The sequence below is a fragment of the Patagioenas fasciata genome, chromosome 2 (assembly GCF_037038585.1).
Source record: "Patagioenas fasciata isolate bPatFas1 chromosome 2, bPatFas1.hap1, whole genome shotgun sequence".
Classification (NCBI taxonomy): domain Eukaryota; kingdom Metazoa; phylum Chordata; class Aves; order Columbiformes; family Columbidae; genus Patagioenas; species Patagioenas fasciata.
In genome coordinates this window covers 41,424,063-41,437,345 of record NC_092521.1, presented here as the reverse complement: position 1 = coordinate 41,437,345, position 13,283 = coordinate 41,424,063, and the positions used below count along the sequence as shown (strand labels likewise).

At 42.9% G+C, this 13,283-nt stretch overlaps 1 protein-coding gene across 2 annotated transcripts; it reads right to left on the bottom strand.

Moving 5' to 3' along the window:
* Window positions 1-4,713: 4,713 nt before the first annotated feature.
* PENK (proenkephalin) lies at window positions 4,714-9,649 on the bottom strand. Of its 2 annotated transcripts, none has more exons than XM_065831632.2 (3): window positions 9,398-9,649; window positions 8,761-8,902; window positions 4,714-5,970 (listed from the first exon to the last, which is right to left on the bottom strand). In XM_065831632.2, the coding sequence occupies exons 2-3, from the start codon at window positions 8,896-8,898 to the stop codon at window positions 5,311-5,313; spliced, it is 798 nt and encodes a 265-aa protein (XP_065687704.1). In that variant the 5' UTR covers window positions 8,899-8,902; window positions 9,398-9,649; the 3' UTR covers window positions 4,714-5,310. The 2 variants fall into 2 exon arrangements, with proteins under 2 accessions (XP_065687704.1, XP_065687705.1); XM_065831633.2 differs by having other exon boundaries at window positions 9,402-9,649.
* Window positions 9,650-13,283: the final 3,634 nt, after the last annotated feature.

Below are 13,283 nucleotides of genomic sequence, written 5' to 3'. Positions count from 1 at the left end.
CAACAGTTAATTGGATATGCAACTGTCAGTTTAAATGCTTTAAATGAGGCTGGTGGGATTAGTAATTGAATGCTTGGATTAATGATTTACAGCTGATTTATGCTGTTAGTTGCTTACAGCTATGTTCATGATAGCTCCCTGCTTTTATCAGGTGGGTGGAATGGTGGTCTATAACTACAATATAGGTATACTATTAAGAAATACAGTTATGATACAGATTTGATGTAATTAGTGCATTCCTGTTAATAGGTAAAACTAAGCAAAAGATTATGATCAATATATTAAAAGCAGAAAATTTAAAAGTAGACACCTAACCTCCACAGTTAGGACTTGAAACTGGAGGTCTCAGTTGTTCTTCAGTTATGGAGGATTTATTTATAGTTGGAGTTAGAAAGCAAACCTCAATGTTGTGGGTGGCGAAATTACATCCAAGGCTGTGAGTGGGGGCTGAGAAAGGGATTTCTATGAGAGGTGGTAAGACTGCAAAGGAAGTGGAAGAGTTGAAGTCTGTGCATTGCCAAAGCAGCTGTTCTTGGAGAAAGAAACCAGCTTAGCCAGGTAGAGGGTTCTCTTTGGTGATGCTGGAATCACCCATCTTGGTGGGAACTTGGCTTTAAGACTCTGATAGGGAAATGGTTACACTGTTTTCTGCGTGACTTTTTAGATCCCACTTCAGTGCTTTAAAAGGCCAGAAATCTAGTACACATCATGGGGTTGTCCCAGAATATGACTGTGAATAAGAGGATTTGGGGACCAGCCAACTCATACTGGGATTTCCTTCATTCTCAAAACATCCTAGAGTAGGGGAACTTAGCCATTCCTTTGCCTTTTAGGTTGCAAATTCTGGGATGCTTCTGTTGGCATAAGAAGGAATCTTGCTGTTTGTGTCTAGCTGAGCTCTGTAGTGCTTGAGGAAGAAGGCTGTAAAGAAAATTTTCTGTGGCACCGTGACGTATACACAAGCTGTAGAGTTGTGCTATGAATTTGTCATTTTGCCTTATCCATAGGCCTCCAAAACCATCCTTAATGACAGAGAGGCCCTTATACACCATACCTTGAAAACTTTGGCTCTTGTTAATTAAATTCCTTTCAGAATTAAAATGAGCCAGTCATATTCAGAGTCTATATTGAACACAGTTTAATAATTATTATTTTGGTATATTAAATTAGAACATATTTCTGTTCTTATAAAGATTCTATCTTGGGAAACATGATCTAAAACAGCTAGTAACATTGATGTTGCAATTACTTGTATTTATGATATGGTTATAAATAATGATAAAGCAAATTATTATAATTATTAGACTTAATTACAAAATAATTATTGTAATAATAATATTTTTGTAGTTATTTATGTCTATTGTATACCAACACATTCATCCACCAGAAAAAAACCCCAACAGGTAATTCAAAGTTATGCTCTGCATATATCAGCTCATAGAATATACACAGTTCATCTGGGATGTGGGAATGGCTCTATGACCTTTCCTCATTATCTAAAGATTTAAGCTTAGGTTTTCAGGTAGACCTCCAGCTACATACAGTTTGGTATTCAGAAATCATTGTACTCATCACCTTCTCTCTCCCTCATTGTTAGAGTATGTATGTGAACACCATTTGCTTCATGAAATTTTTTTCCTCCTCTAATTAGTTCCTATTAAAAAGCACAAGTCATGCTAACCTCAACTAGACTTTTTCTTCTTTTTCTGCTTAATGCAGAGGCATTAATCTCTCTGAACGGCCTATACCCTTTCAGTAGTCATGGTTCATATTCAGTTTTTGTTATACTTAGTATTCAGACCAATTATGCTATATTTGATCATACTTTGGAATATTGCTTGTCAAGTAAAAATGCAAAGCCAATGATAAAATCCAGGAAAAGGAAAAGTAGAATCTGGTTTTTGGTCTCAGGATGACATTTCTTCTTTCAGAATACTCTTGTGATTCATTTTCTTTCCAGACATCAGGCTTTCCCGCTTTCTGCATTTATTTATATAAACAAATATATGTGTTTCAATAATCTTCCAATTAAGAGGCAGTTCTAGGAATGTGTTGTAGGAGGAAAATTAGGGACCCTTTCAGAACTTGGACCAAGAATGAGATGCCCTTTTTCATGTCCCAGTCCAGCAGACCCTATCTTCAGCCTTAATTTTGATTTGTGATTTAGTAAAGTGGACTTCAGGAAACCTTGTCTGATTCACTGGAACATTTCGAGCTGATTTCATCTGAAAGGTTAATCACTGAGAATGTTAGAACACTTCAGTGGCAGAGAGCCCCTGAGTTATGGCATAACTGATAAGAAATTCCATGTCAAAGGAAGAAATTAGATCTTATTCTAATGTCACTGCTTTTAAATTATAATTATTAAAGCAAGAAAGTGTCTGACTGGAGAGGTTTCCAATTAGAATGGAAGGAATGAGAACTATTCAGTTTTGCCATTTTATTCAAAAGTTGCATCCTCCTTCCATGTACCACCTGCCTGTTCAACCTTGGAAGAGACTTACTCCTCCTTTGCTTGCCCTCACTCTTGTGTTGGGTTGCATGCATATATCCCAGTTAGATGTTTTATCAAGTACTTATTTTACTATATAAATTTATATAAATGCAAAGGTTTAGTAGATCAAAACAGTTCATTCTGCAAGATACACACTAGGTATCTAGAGCTTTGGGAGTTTCATTCCTCATTAAATTATCAATTTTTTGTTAACTGTGAAGGATGCATTGCAACAACTGGTAAACCTTTCGCATTTAGTACAACAATGTTTGTTTTACTTAGAACGCTGGTCTCTCTGACTAAATTAGAGGTAATTTTCCCTAATTTTCTTAGGAAAAAGAAGTAAATAAATTCTGAAGTGAAAGATTAAGCATGCAACTGCATTGTAATTTTAGTTCTTTTTGGAGCTTATGTTTGAAGCAAACCTGTTGCTGACACCTGCATCCCATGCATAGGTTTGTGCTGCAGAGCACGCTTGATGGGCACAGCCCGAGCTCTTTGTGGATGGAACCACTAGAGTGATGTATTCCAGGAGCCCAACTGATGCCGTCTAGCGGGCAGGTGCTATGGGGGAAAGAATGGGAAGATCTTTCTCCTGTGGCGAGTAGCATCTTGAAAAACTCTCTAGAAAGGTGATAGGGAATATAACTGAATCCTGAAAAAGCCACGGAGCTTGTACAAGCATCTGTATTTTCTGCCTTTTAAAATTTGGTATAATCAATTCTGTACAGTAGAAAAGGAAAACAGACACCCTGCTGTATGGGAATATAGCAGATAAATGTAAACGTGCTCAAGTGACTTGCACCTGTCTGTAGAAAAAGCACATAGATCACACTAATTGTTTTACTGACCTTGTGTGCTTGATGAGTAGAACCTCTGTGTTAGATAACATAGACCTGTGAGAAACTGTAGGCACCTTTATCACTATGTCTGAGATTCCTGCTTTGTTGTGAGAAAGAGCGGGAGGCTGCGCCTGCCTGAAGCCTTGAAACACAGGTGAGCTCAGCAGGCCCAGTGACCTTCCAGCAGGGCTGAACTGACCAGCGCCTGCGTCCTGCTTGTGTCACCTCTGCCTGGGAGCTCAGGTGCTACTTCAGAGATCCCCCAGTAGAGAGGTAACTAAAATAAAACTTGCTCTTCGCAATGCATTCGTGGACTCTGGCTCTTCTTGCGACGTGCCTGCATATGTGTACACACCTGCTTTTAACTGAAGGAAAAGGAGCACCTTGTGGTTTATCAGCTCTTCAACAGGATTTTGGCCATTTCAGACCACACAAATAATTCTCTAAGGGCCAAGTCCAAAATCATCACAACTAATTGTATGTGATGGGGCTTTTAAGTGTATATTTAAAAACAGCCTAATTTTTTTAAAGTCCTGAGTATCTAAAAGATCCTATTGACCTGCAGTTAAAGAAAAATCAGGCACTTAATTTGTCCTTTGTGTCAACAGGTAGTACTATGCAAACCTGAAATACAGATGCTGAATACAGAGCCACAGATGATTTTAGACACCTAGCTCCCATAAACTATTTCATCAATAACCAGGGTATCTAAACAGCTTCTAGGATTTTGACTGTAGAAACTTTAAATTAATGTGTCAGTGGTCAAAGCAATTTTTAAAATATTAATTTAAGTGGAAAGTAACCAGTAACTTATAGTGTTTACAGATATGGAATCTAGGGGGACAGTTCAGAATTATGGAAGGAAGTGCACACTGGGATGGGAGCTGGTCTTTGATGTAAGTGCCACCAGTGTAAATGCCAAAGCATCTACTCTGTAAGTGTTGGCTTTTTGTGTTTATTCTTGGATTTACTTATACTGTCTTTGTCTGAAACAGAAAAGGCTGACCAGCTTTTTCCCTTATTTTACTAGGGCCAAAGTGATTTATACCAGCTGAGGAATCAAACACAAAGCTGTTCCATGGGAAACCATTTGTCAAGTGCTCTGTAAAATTAGGGTGGTGGGGTTTTTTTTGTTTTTTTTTTTTTTTTTTTTTAATATGCAGCTTTGGGCCATGTTTATTTTGCACAAACTGGCTTACTGCTTTTTGAGTTAGTGTTTATAACTTTAAGACTGTACAATCCTATATTGGATGGATATAAAAGGTGTAACTAATCAGACGTGGCATTGAGTTGTGCACTGGAGAAATGGGTTTTTTTGTGCTTTAGGTCAAACACATGATTTTTTTTTTTTTAAGTGAATTGGCTGAACATTATGAATTATAAATTTAGGCTTTAAACATTTATTCTGTTCACTGGTTAACATGAGAGCAGTTAGAGAAAATACAGTTATATTCACTTTAGAGCATATTTATTATTCTAGTATTCTAAGAAACTGAGAAAACTAAAGACAAAAATGTGTTTCAGTTGCTGTGTGTGCAGTACAAATTCTATAATTACAGACAATATGTTGTCATTGCTCTGATTGCTTAAAGATGAAAATTGAGGTGATGTTTGATTAAATGATTGGGAGTAAATAAATAGCATTTCAGAATTTATGCAGTTAGGATGAAGAATTTATTATATATACAGTTAAGCAACTCTACTGTAGATGTATTAATACCTTCTCTTTAAAGAAAATGAATACAGTAATTAAAATAGTTTCAGCATGGAAACTACAATACAGACTGAAACTTGACTAGACCAGAAATTAGTTATTTGACTTGAAAGAACACAGAAACCGAAACAACAAATCGCAGATTGCATCATTAACCAAGGACAGTAAAAAACTGTACAGTACAAGCAACACATTACAATAAATTATGACCAATAAGGCAGTCTTTCTCATGTAGGACAAAAGGGATAAAAGGAAAGGTATTAAAATCTCATAAATCCACCATATCTCTTTTCCATCTCTGGGACCTCTTTGGAGTAAGTTTCTCCATCTTCTTCTGAAGGGAGAATGGAGTCGGCGAAGCGCTTAAGAAACCCACCGTATCGTTTCTGGTAATCCAGCCACCATTCTGGCCTGCCCACTCTTCTCATGAAACCACCGTATCTCTTTTGCAGCTCTTTGGCTTCATCTTCCAATTCGGGGCTGCGCTTTATGCTTCTCATGAAGCCTCCATATCTTTTGCTGACATCTCCATCATTTTCATTTATCTCTCGGTAATGCCCCACTTCAGGGTTATCCCCTAGAAGCTCTTTCAGCAGATCAGAGGAATTAGCAAGGGCATCGTCATCCGAGTCTTTCTTCATAAACCCTCCATACCTCTTAGCCAGGATTTCTCCTCCATTAGCTTCATCCTCTGGTTCTACCCGATAGAGCTCATCCATTTTCTTCATGAACCCCCCATATCTTTTCATGAAGCCTCCATACTTCTTCGCAAGCAAATGATTCTCATCCAGCTCTTTCTTGTCTCCTGGAGCAATGTTGCCATCCTCAGAAAGATCCAGCTTTGCCAGTTGCAGGAGGTCCTTGCAGGTCTCCCAGGCTTTGGCAGAAGGCAGCTTTCCTTCACATTCTAGTGTACATGCCTGAAAAACGGATGTGGTGTACTGAGAATTATTTGATAGTAATGAGCACCTCACTGCCACCTTGTTGTAGCTTTAATTGATTTAAGAAGATGGGACAGAATACCGGACAAGATCATGGTTCCTGTATGTCAAGGCTGCCCCTGTGTTTCTGTTTCAAAGGAAGCCCCACATACAGTTCTTGCACCTCCCTCACCCCCAGGTGTGTTCTTATGAAAATCTTTTACTTACTAATGGTAAGCTAAAAATCAATTGTGGTTTGCTTCATCATGAAAGCATAGAAGAGGATTCAGTCTTCTAAATCAAAAGGAGTATTCAGAAATTTTATGAAATAGATTACTTCTCGCTGATGAAGTGTCATTCTTGTTGCAAAGAATCCAGTTGTACTATACTGTTTGGTATCTTCAAGACACTGAACAGCTTTAAAGCTGTATTTCTATCTAATATCATTAGTTTCTCGGTGAAAGAGATCTTTCAAATGTATGCCAATATGAGTAGAAATATAGGCTCTCTTAGGCAGGATCAAAGTTCTGGTTTTGGTAGGTTGACATACAAAGTAGTAACCATAAGAAAAAGGGAAAAATTCCCAAGCTGTGTTGCTTCTGACTGTAATGAAAAATTTTCAGCCTAAGACAAAAAAAGTTTTCAGTACCTGTATGCATATCTTGTAACCTATCATGTAAAGATAATAACATACATATTAGCTACTGCTATTTCTGTTTTGTCAGAGGAATTTCCTTCTTGTGAAGCCACACTCTTCAGTTGAAAAAAAAAAAGTGAATCTGGTGTTTTTCCTTCTTGACCACGGTTTTCATACCACAATAATTAAAGAAACCATAAATATTTTCAATAAGAGAAGCACTTATTCTGCCAATGGATGATGTTTTCCAAGGGTCTCAATGGGCTTTAAAAGCATGACATTAAACCCAAGCACAGTTTTCTTTAATAGCTAACTGACTGGCTTCTCCACCTCTGGCCTTACCTGTCTGTTGAGCCTCATTTTACTCTAAGAAATTTTTATGTAGTTTTCATATGATCACAAGAAAATAATGGCATTCATATATTTTGCAACAATAACTTATTTATTTAAACTGACACTACATGCTTGTTGTTATATATAGTAGTTATGCTGTAAAAAGTATGTGAAATCAGCTTCAGTGTGACTTTGAAATTGCTCTAAATCAAAGCAAGAATAGGTCTTTCCTTTTCCCTTCTCAACCAGTTTAAATAACCACATCTGGCCAAATTAATATACGCTGCCTCACAGGTGTGAACGACCAGGTACAATGTTATACATCTTGCATCTTACAGATAAAATGTGATAAAATCAGGTTCGATGTTACTAGATGCTAGCATCTAGAAACATGTGTTTCTAAAAGCTGTTTGTATGCATATAAGGAATATATGGTTACAGCATGTTGCTTCGTTTCCCATTTCAACTAATAACTGTTTTTACGGAACAGGACTTTGACTCGAATAATTGCTGAAGGTGTACAAGAGAGAACATCAATATAGGCACCCACAACATATATGCCAAAAAGCATGTATTCTTCCCTCCAAAAGAGCAAACTACCACTTTTTCCCCCAGTTTACATTAAATTTTGATTGAGAGTTGATGTAAGCAAAAAGTATAGGGAACTGTTTTGCCAGCCATCCTAAGAATATTGCCATTATGGACCTGCTGTCTTCAAGTGAGTCCTTGCTTTTGGAGTGAGCAGAAGTACTTAGTGAGTCCTAATTCTGCATCAGAACAGGGTCCGGTCCTTCCTTTTGTGTGCTCCCAAATAAACTGTTCAGATTATTTAGACATGCTGATAGCATGATGCCTCAATATGCATCTACTTGAGGTCAGGAACTGCAGGTACCACTGGCAAAGGACTCGGCAGCCTGAGTGGGAGGCTGAAGGACCAAGGCTTTCACTGATGCCGGTACTTACATTTAAAGTTGAGTTGCCTCTGTGACTATATTTTAAAATAATTTCAATATCATTACAATTGGAGATTAACATCCCCCCTCCCTCCCGCATTCTGGAGATTTCTTAGCATGATTTGTCTTAGAAGACACTGTCAAAAGGATCTTTTGCAGGCATATTCCTAACACTGTGCAGCACCGTGCAAAGAGGCAGAGCAGCAGGAGGTACTTCTACTCAAACCAGCCTCGAACCCCACTTTTTGTGAGATTCAGCCAAGTTTTCACGCAGATCCGCTGCATTTCAGCTCGACAACCATCCTGCCTGAAGAGAGCTCATCCGGCCGTGCAGCCCGCGGCTGGGGGTCGGGACACCCTAAACCGTCCCGCCCGGGTTCCCCCCACCTTGGCGGGTCTAAAACGTCCGGGAACGACCTCTCCTTTCCCTGCAGAGCTGCTCTCTCCAGCCGGATTTCCCCTTCCCCTTCCGTTTTCACGCGGCTTTTTTCCTGGCTCCTCCTGGGGCTGCCGGGAGCATTGTCCCCTCTGCGAGAGCCGCCGCTCGCTGACGGGCAGCGGGAGGGAGGGCGGGCGGGCTGGGGAGGTCTCATCGGGGCGCGCTGGGTTTGTAGCGGTGACCCCCCGACTCCGCCTCGCCCTCTCCCCGGCGCTCCGGGTCCCGCTCCTCCCTCCCTCATTCAAAAACAGGTCTTCCAAACGACCCCGGCCGTTCCCTCCACTATTTATTTTTGCTATTTCGTTCCTTTGCCCTCTTCTCCTTTTCCTCCTTCCCAAAGTTAACGCGGGGCGAGCGGCCGGCCCGCCTTAGGGGTCTCCGCGGCGCTGAAGCGGCCGGGCGGCTCCCCCGGCCCCGCTGCCGCTTACCAGGGGGTGGATGCCGGCGCGGGGTCCCAGGCGGTAGGCGCAGGCGGCGCAGTCGCGGCCGCAGTCCGCCCGCACCCTCGGAAGCAGGCAGGTGCTGAGGGCCAGCAGCGAGCAGCCGAGTCTCAGGAGCAACGCCATGGAGCTGCAAGAAGGAGAGGTCAGCCGGCAGCCGCCTCCCCCCCGCTCCCACCCCCAGCACTGCCTCTCCCAGCTTCGTGGCAGGAAAAGGTGGCACGAAATTGTCCTGCCCAAGTCCTGGGTCGCAAAGCAACTCTCATAACTCACACTTTTTTTTGGAGCCGGGCTGGTTGCGCTTGCGAGGTAAACAGGCGCTTGGCAGCGGCAAGGCAACGGACCGGCGTCCAGAGCAGGAGCGGACCCGCAGGATGAAGCGACCAGACTCTGCCGTCCGGTGAAAGTGTTCGTCCCCAAACACTTTATCGCGCCCTTCTCGCAAAGCTCGCACCGCAGTGGGAGAGACCCACCGCGGAGCGGCACAGGCGGGACGGCGGCCCCTCCCGGGAAGGGTTTCCCACCGGAGCGCCCCGAGTAGCCGCCCCGACGACGGGCACCAGCCCCAGCAAAGGCACCCCCCGCCCTCCGCCGGTCCCCCTCGCAGGCACAGCAGTTCACTCACATACAGGCTCCCCTCGGGGCTCCCGGGAGTTGCTGGAGAGTAGAGCTGCGCCTTGCTGGAGCCTCGGCGTCGGAGCCGCTCTTATTTATAGTGAGGCTGAACAGCCTCTGGAGAGACCCCGGAGGGGGCGCGGAGGGAGGAACTCAGAGCCTGCGGCTGCTGACAGCTTCAGTGAGGGCGGCTCTGGGGGGGCAGCCGAGCCAAGCGCCCGCTGACGGGACCGGGCGCGCCGCTGCGGAGCGGGTGCGGGCGGCGGCGGCGGCACTTTATAATTAGTGAACGCGGGGAGAGAGCGCGTCCTCCCCCAATCGCCGTCGGGCTCCCGCTGACGCAGCACCTACGACATGCCCCTCCTGGCGCCGCTGCCCCGCCATCAGTGACTCCGACAGGGCTTGGGATGGGGCGGGGGGTACCACTGCCATCGTGAGGAGCGGGGGACAGGCACGGGGAAAGTAATCGGGGGAAGTTTTCACCGGGGGCGGGCGGGGATGAGACATCGGCGTGAGTCATGCTGGGGCAGGGGGAGAGGGGCCCCGGGCTGTCGGCAGCCCCTCGGCCGGAGCCCGGCTCTCCGGGACGTTGGGCAGAGATTCTCTGCAGAACGTTGCATGGCGCCGGGTAGCGGGGTCGCCTTCTCTCTCTGCCCTCACTGCAAAACCCCCAGGCACTGGTGCTGAGGGTCCCTGCTGTACGAATTCTACCTCTCTTCCTGGGCCTCAGGTGTAAAACACTGTGTTTGGGGGAAGCAGGTTTTACTACAGTAAGCAAGAAGACAAGATATTTGATTTGAACATTTTGGAATTTCACAGGTTTGGATGTATTTGCCTTACTTTCACAGTTTGGATGTCTAGGAAAACACAATCAGTAACGAACCAGAGAGAGGCAAAACCCCAAACACTTCTGTAAGGTTCTCAACCCCAACAGCTGGGGCAGCTCTCTGCTCCGCTCCGTATGACATCCTGGGGAGCTGACGTAAAGTGGTGACGCTGATCCCTGACACCTCTTGTTTGTAAATGGCTCTACCCCAGCTGTGCTAAGCTGCGTTTCTTTGACTGTCAGAAGCCACCTTCTATTTCCAGCTCCAAATTATTTGTAGCCGGTTTATATCTGTTCGTTCTTCGGAGTAGTTTGGGTTGGAAGGGACTTTCAAAGATGCCCAACCCCCTTTCAGCATTGTCCTTTAGTTTTAAAAGACTTTTTTTTTTTTCTTCCTGGTGTGTTTCAGGGGTAAGGTTATTCTCCCTAGTCCTCATTTTGCTTCAATGAACAAACTGATCTTCAGCTTTCTGTCTTGAGATGGGCCCTTTTCATGTAAATGTTCTGCTCTTTGTTTGCTATACTTAGAGTTCATCATTTCTGAGCATGAGTGATGGGAAGAGTGCACAGTATGTCGGCTGAAATTTCATTAGGGCATTAATGCATTATTATCTCCCCTGGAAGAGGAAGACACCTCAATTTGTACCTCCTCAGATCTCATTTGCCTTTCTTAATGCTGCAGTACGTCGATGTCACACATTCATCTGGTAACTGAGATACAGCCAGGTCTTTGCTTTTCAGAACTAACACAAAATCCAGTACTATTATTGTATGGAAACTGCACTTTCTACCACCTGTTAGCCTTTACATCAGCTACCTGACTGATATTAAGGATGCTCAAATTGATGTCTGGATTTTCAGAAACACGTTTATTCAAACCAAAGACATAGCTCTTGTGTATGATCAGTGTATGTGAGAAGAGAATCAGGCTCTCTGTTTACATAGTAATATCAGCCAGTTTGTAAGTGAGCCCTCAAGAGAAGAGGCAGACATTTTAAAAATCATCCCAGTGGGTATGTTTATGTTAGAATGTGAGGGATCTGCATTTGGAGTTATGTCACTGAATCAGCAGGAACGCTGTAAAGTTTGTTCCTAGGATGGTTAGGGGAACACTGACTAACTCCAGAGCTGACACGTTTGATGCTTTTTTGCTGTAAAGATGCTCTTTACAAGCAGAGCTTTTCGTGATGGACATCATCAGATTAGTCCTCTGGGTCAATTACTGACCCTCAGCTCTGCAACTATTTATTGGTTTGTACTCTAATAGTCAGTATGGTGTGATGGGACAGATATTCCAGGAGCCTCCTGATGATTCCTCCTGCAGCATATGTCCCGTGGACCTGTGCTAACTGGCTCCTGCTTCCCTCATTCTGCACGTGTGCCTGTGCTGAGCTTGCCCACTCAGCTGCTCAGTCTGCCATGTCCTTCGGTACTCTGTTTAATGTCACTTCTTTTGTTTAATCTGGTCATGATGAAAACCTAGCCAGTGTCAGAATCTCACTGTGTACAGAGGTGCAGATAATCCCTGTAGGTAAAATACAGAATATAACAGGAAAAGATGAAGGGTGAAGTAAGAGGACCAAATAAAAGGCATGTAAATTCTGTGCAGAAAAGAAATAATGAGGAGGGTTATTCTACAGTGGATTAATTTTATGGCTGCTGGTGGGATCCAGGGAAGAGGAAAAGCTGGAGAGAGATCAGGTGTGAAATGCGGACATGCAAGGACACTGTAAGAGACAGAAAAGAAGTACCTGTGCACAGCCAGAAGAAATCCAGCCATACCTGTTGGAAGTGCTGCAGATATTCAGCACTCTTTGGTTCATCTGCTTCTCCATATTTTCTGTCATTTGACCCTTTGGTCTCATCCTGGTCCTCACCTTGCATCCTTGCAGAAGTTGGATGAGTTGGGGAGCAGGAGAGAGGTTCCAGGCAGACTCTCGTTTTACCTTTTTCCAACTAGATGTAGCAGTCCCTGCTACACAGAGTCCTCTCAGTCCTCCTGAAAGATGCTAACATTCACAGAGAATGAGCAGTGATACAAGGGAGGCGGAATTAAGAAAATATTTATTGAAGACCTCACTTCTCCCAGTATCAGCAGATGAAATCTCTATAATTCCCAACCTGAGTTCAGTTCTGTATGGGGAAAGCATGCTTTGTAGAGAGAGGATGAAAACAGGAGGGAATTTGGAAAATTTTGACAAAATACTAGGAAATGAGGAAAATTACTCACTGTAGGAGTGGGGGATAATATTTCCTCAGCAACAGAAGATGAGAAACAAAGAAATAGAGAAGCATAAAAAAAAAGAGAACACTTCACATCCATAAAGATGATAACTTGTTGCTCCTTACTAACTTTATAATAAAAATGTCCTGGTGCTGATAAAAACTTAGGCATTTTTATAATCCAGAATTACCACAGACACCAACTGCTTTTTATCTGTCATCAGAATTTACTAGCCAAAAGAAAACTCTTTGTATTACAGTAGTGCTTACAGCCCTAGGGCCCTGTACTTTTCTTGTCCAGACTCCCAGATTTAAGCTAGAACAAGGTGAAGCAAATATGAAATAATCTTCATTTACTGGTAGATATATGAGGCACACAGTTTGAATTTACAAAATCTTGCCAAAAGTGAACAGCCGAATTATAATAGAAACTAAATGTCTCTCCCCTGAATTTCATATCAGTATCTTTATTGCAGGAATAGCTTTCCTTTCCAAATGATACCCTTCATGCTAATTGAGCTCCTACAAAATAATTAAATGAAGATGGATTTACAGAAATATGAAATAAACCTGCTGTTGGTACCCCAAGCAACCCTTCTTACAACACAGAACCTTTTTGATAGAACCAAAATGAGGAACAGGGGATCTAAACCAGCAAGTTATGTTGATTATTTTCTTCAACCCAGTGTAAAAGGTCACAGTTTTCTTAAGATCAAATGCTCAGATTTAATTTAGCTCAGTCTAAATGGGCTTAGTTTTTAATGGGCTTAGTTTTTATGTCTGATATCAGAGCTGAGAAAGGTGTTGCAGGTCAACCCTCTTATACCAAACATCATCAAAGTAATTT

Bases quoted from the DNA above. Each gene is read 5' to 3' on its own strand.
- PENK (XM_065831632.2), bottom strand. From the start codon at position 8,898: ATGGCGTTGCTCCTGAGACTCGGCTGCTCGCTGCTGGCCCTCAGCACC. The intron at 5,971-8,760 runs GTAAGCGGCAGC...TCCGTTTTTCAG, and splicing joins GCGCCGGCATCCACCCCCTG to GCATGTACACTAGAATGTGA.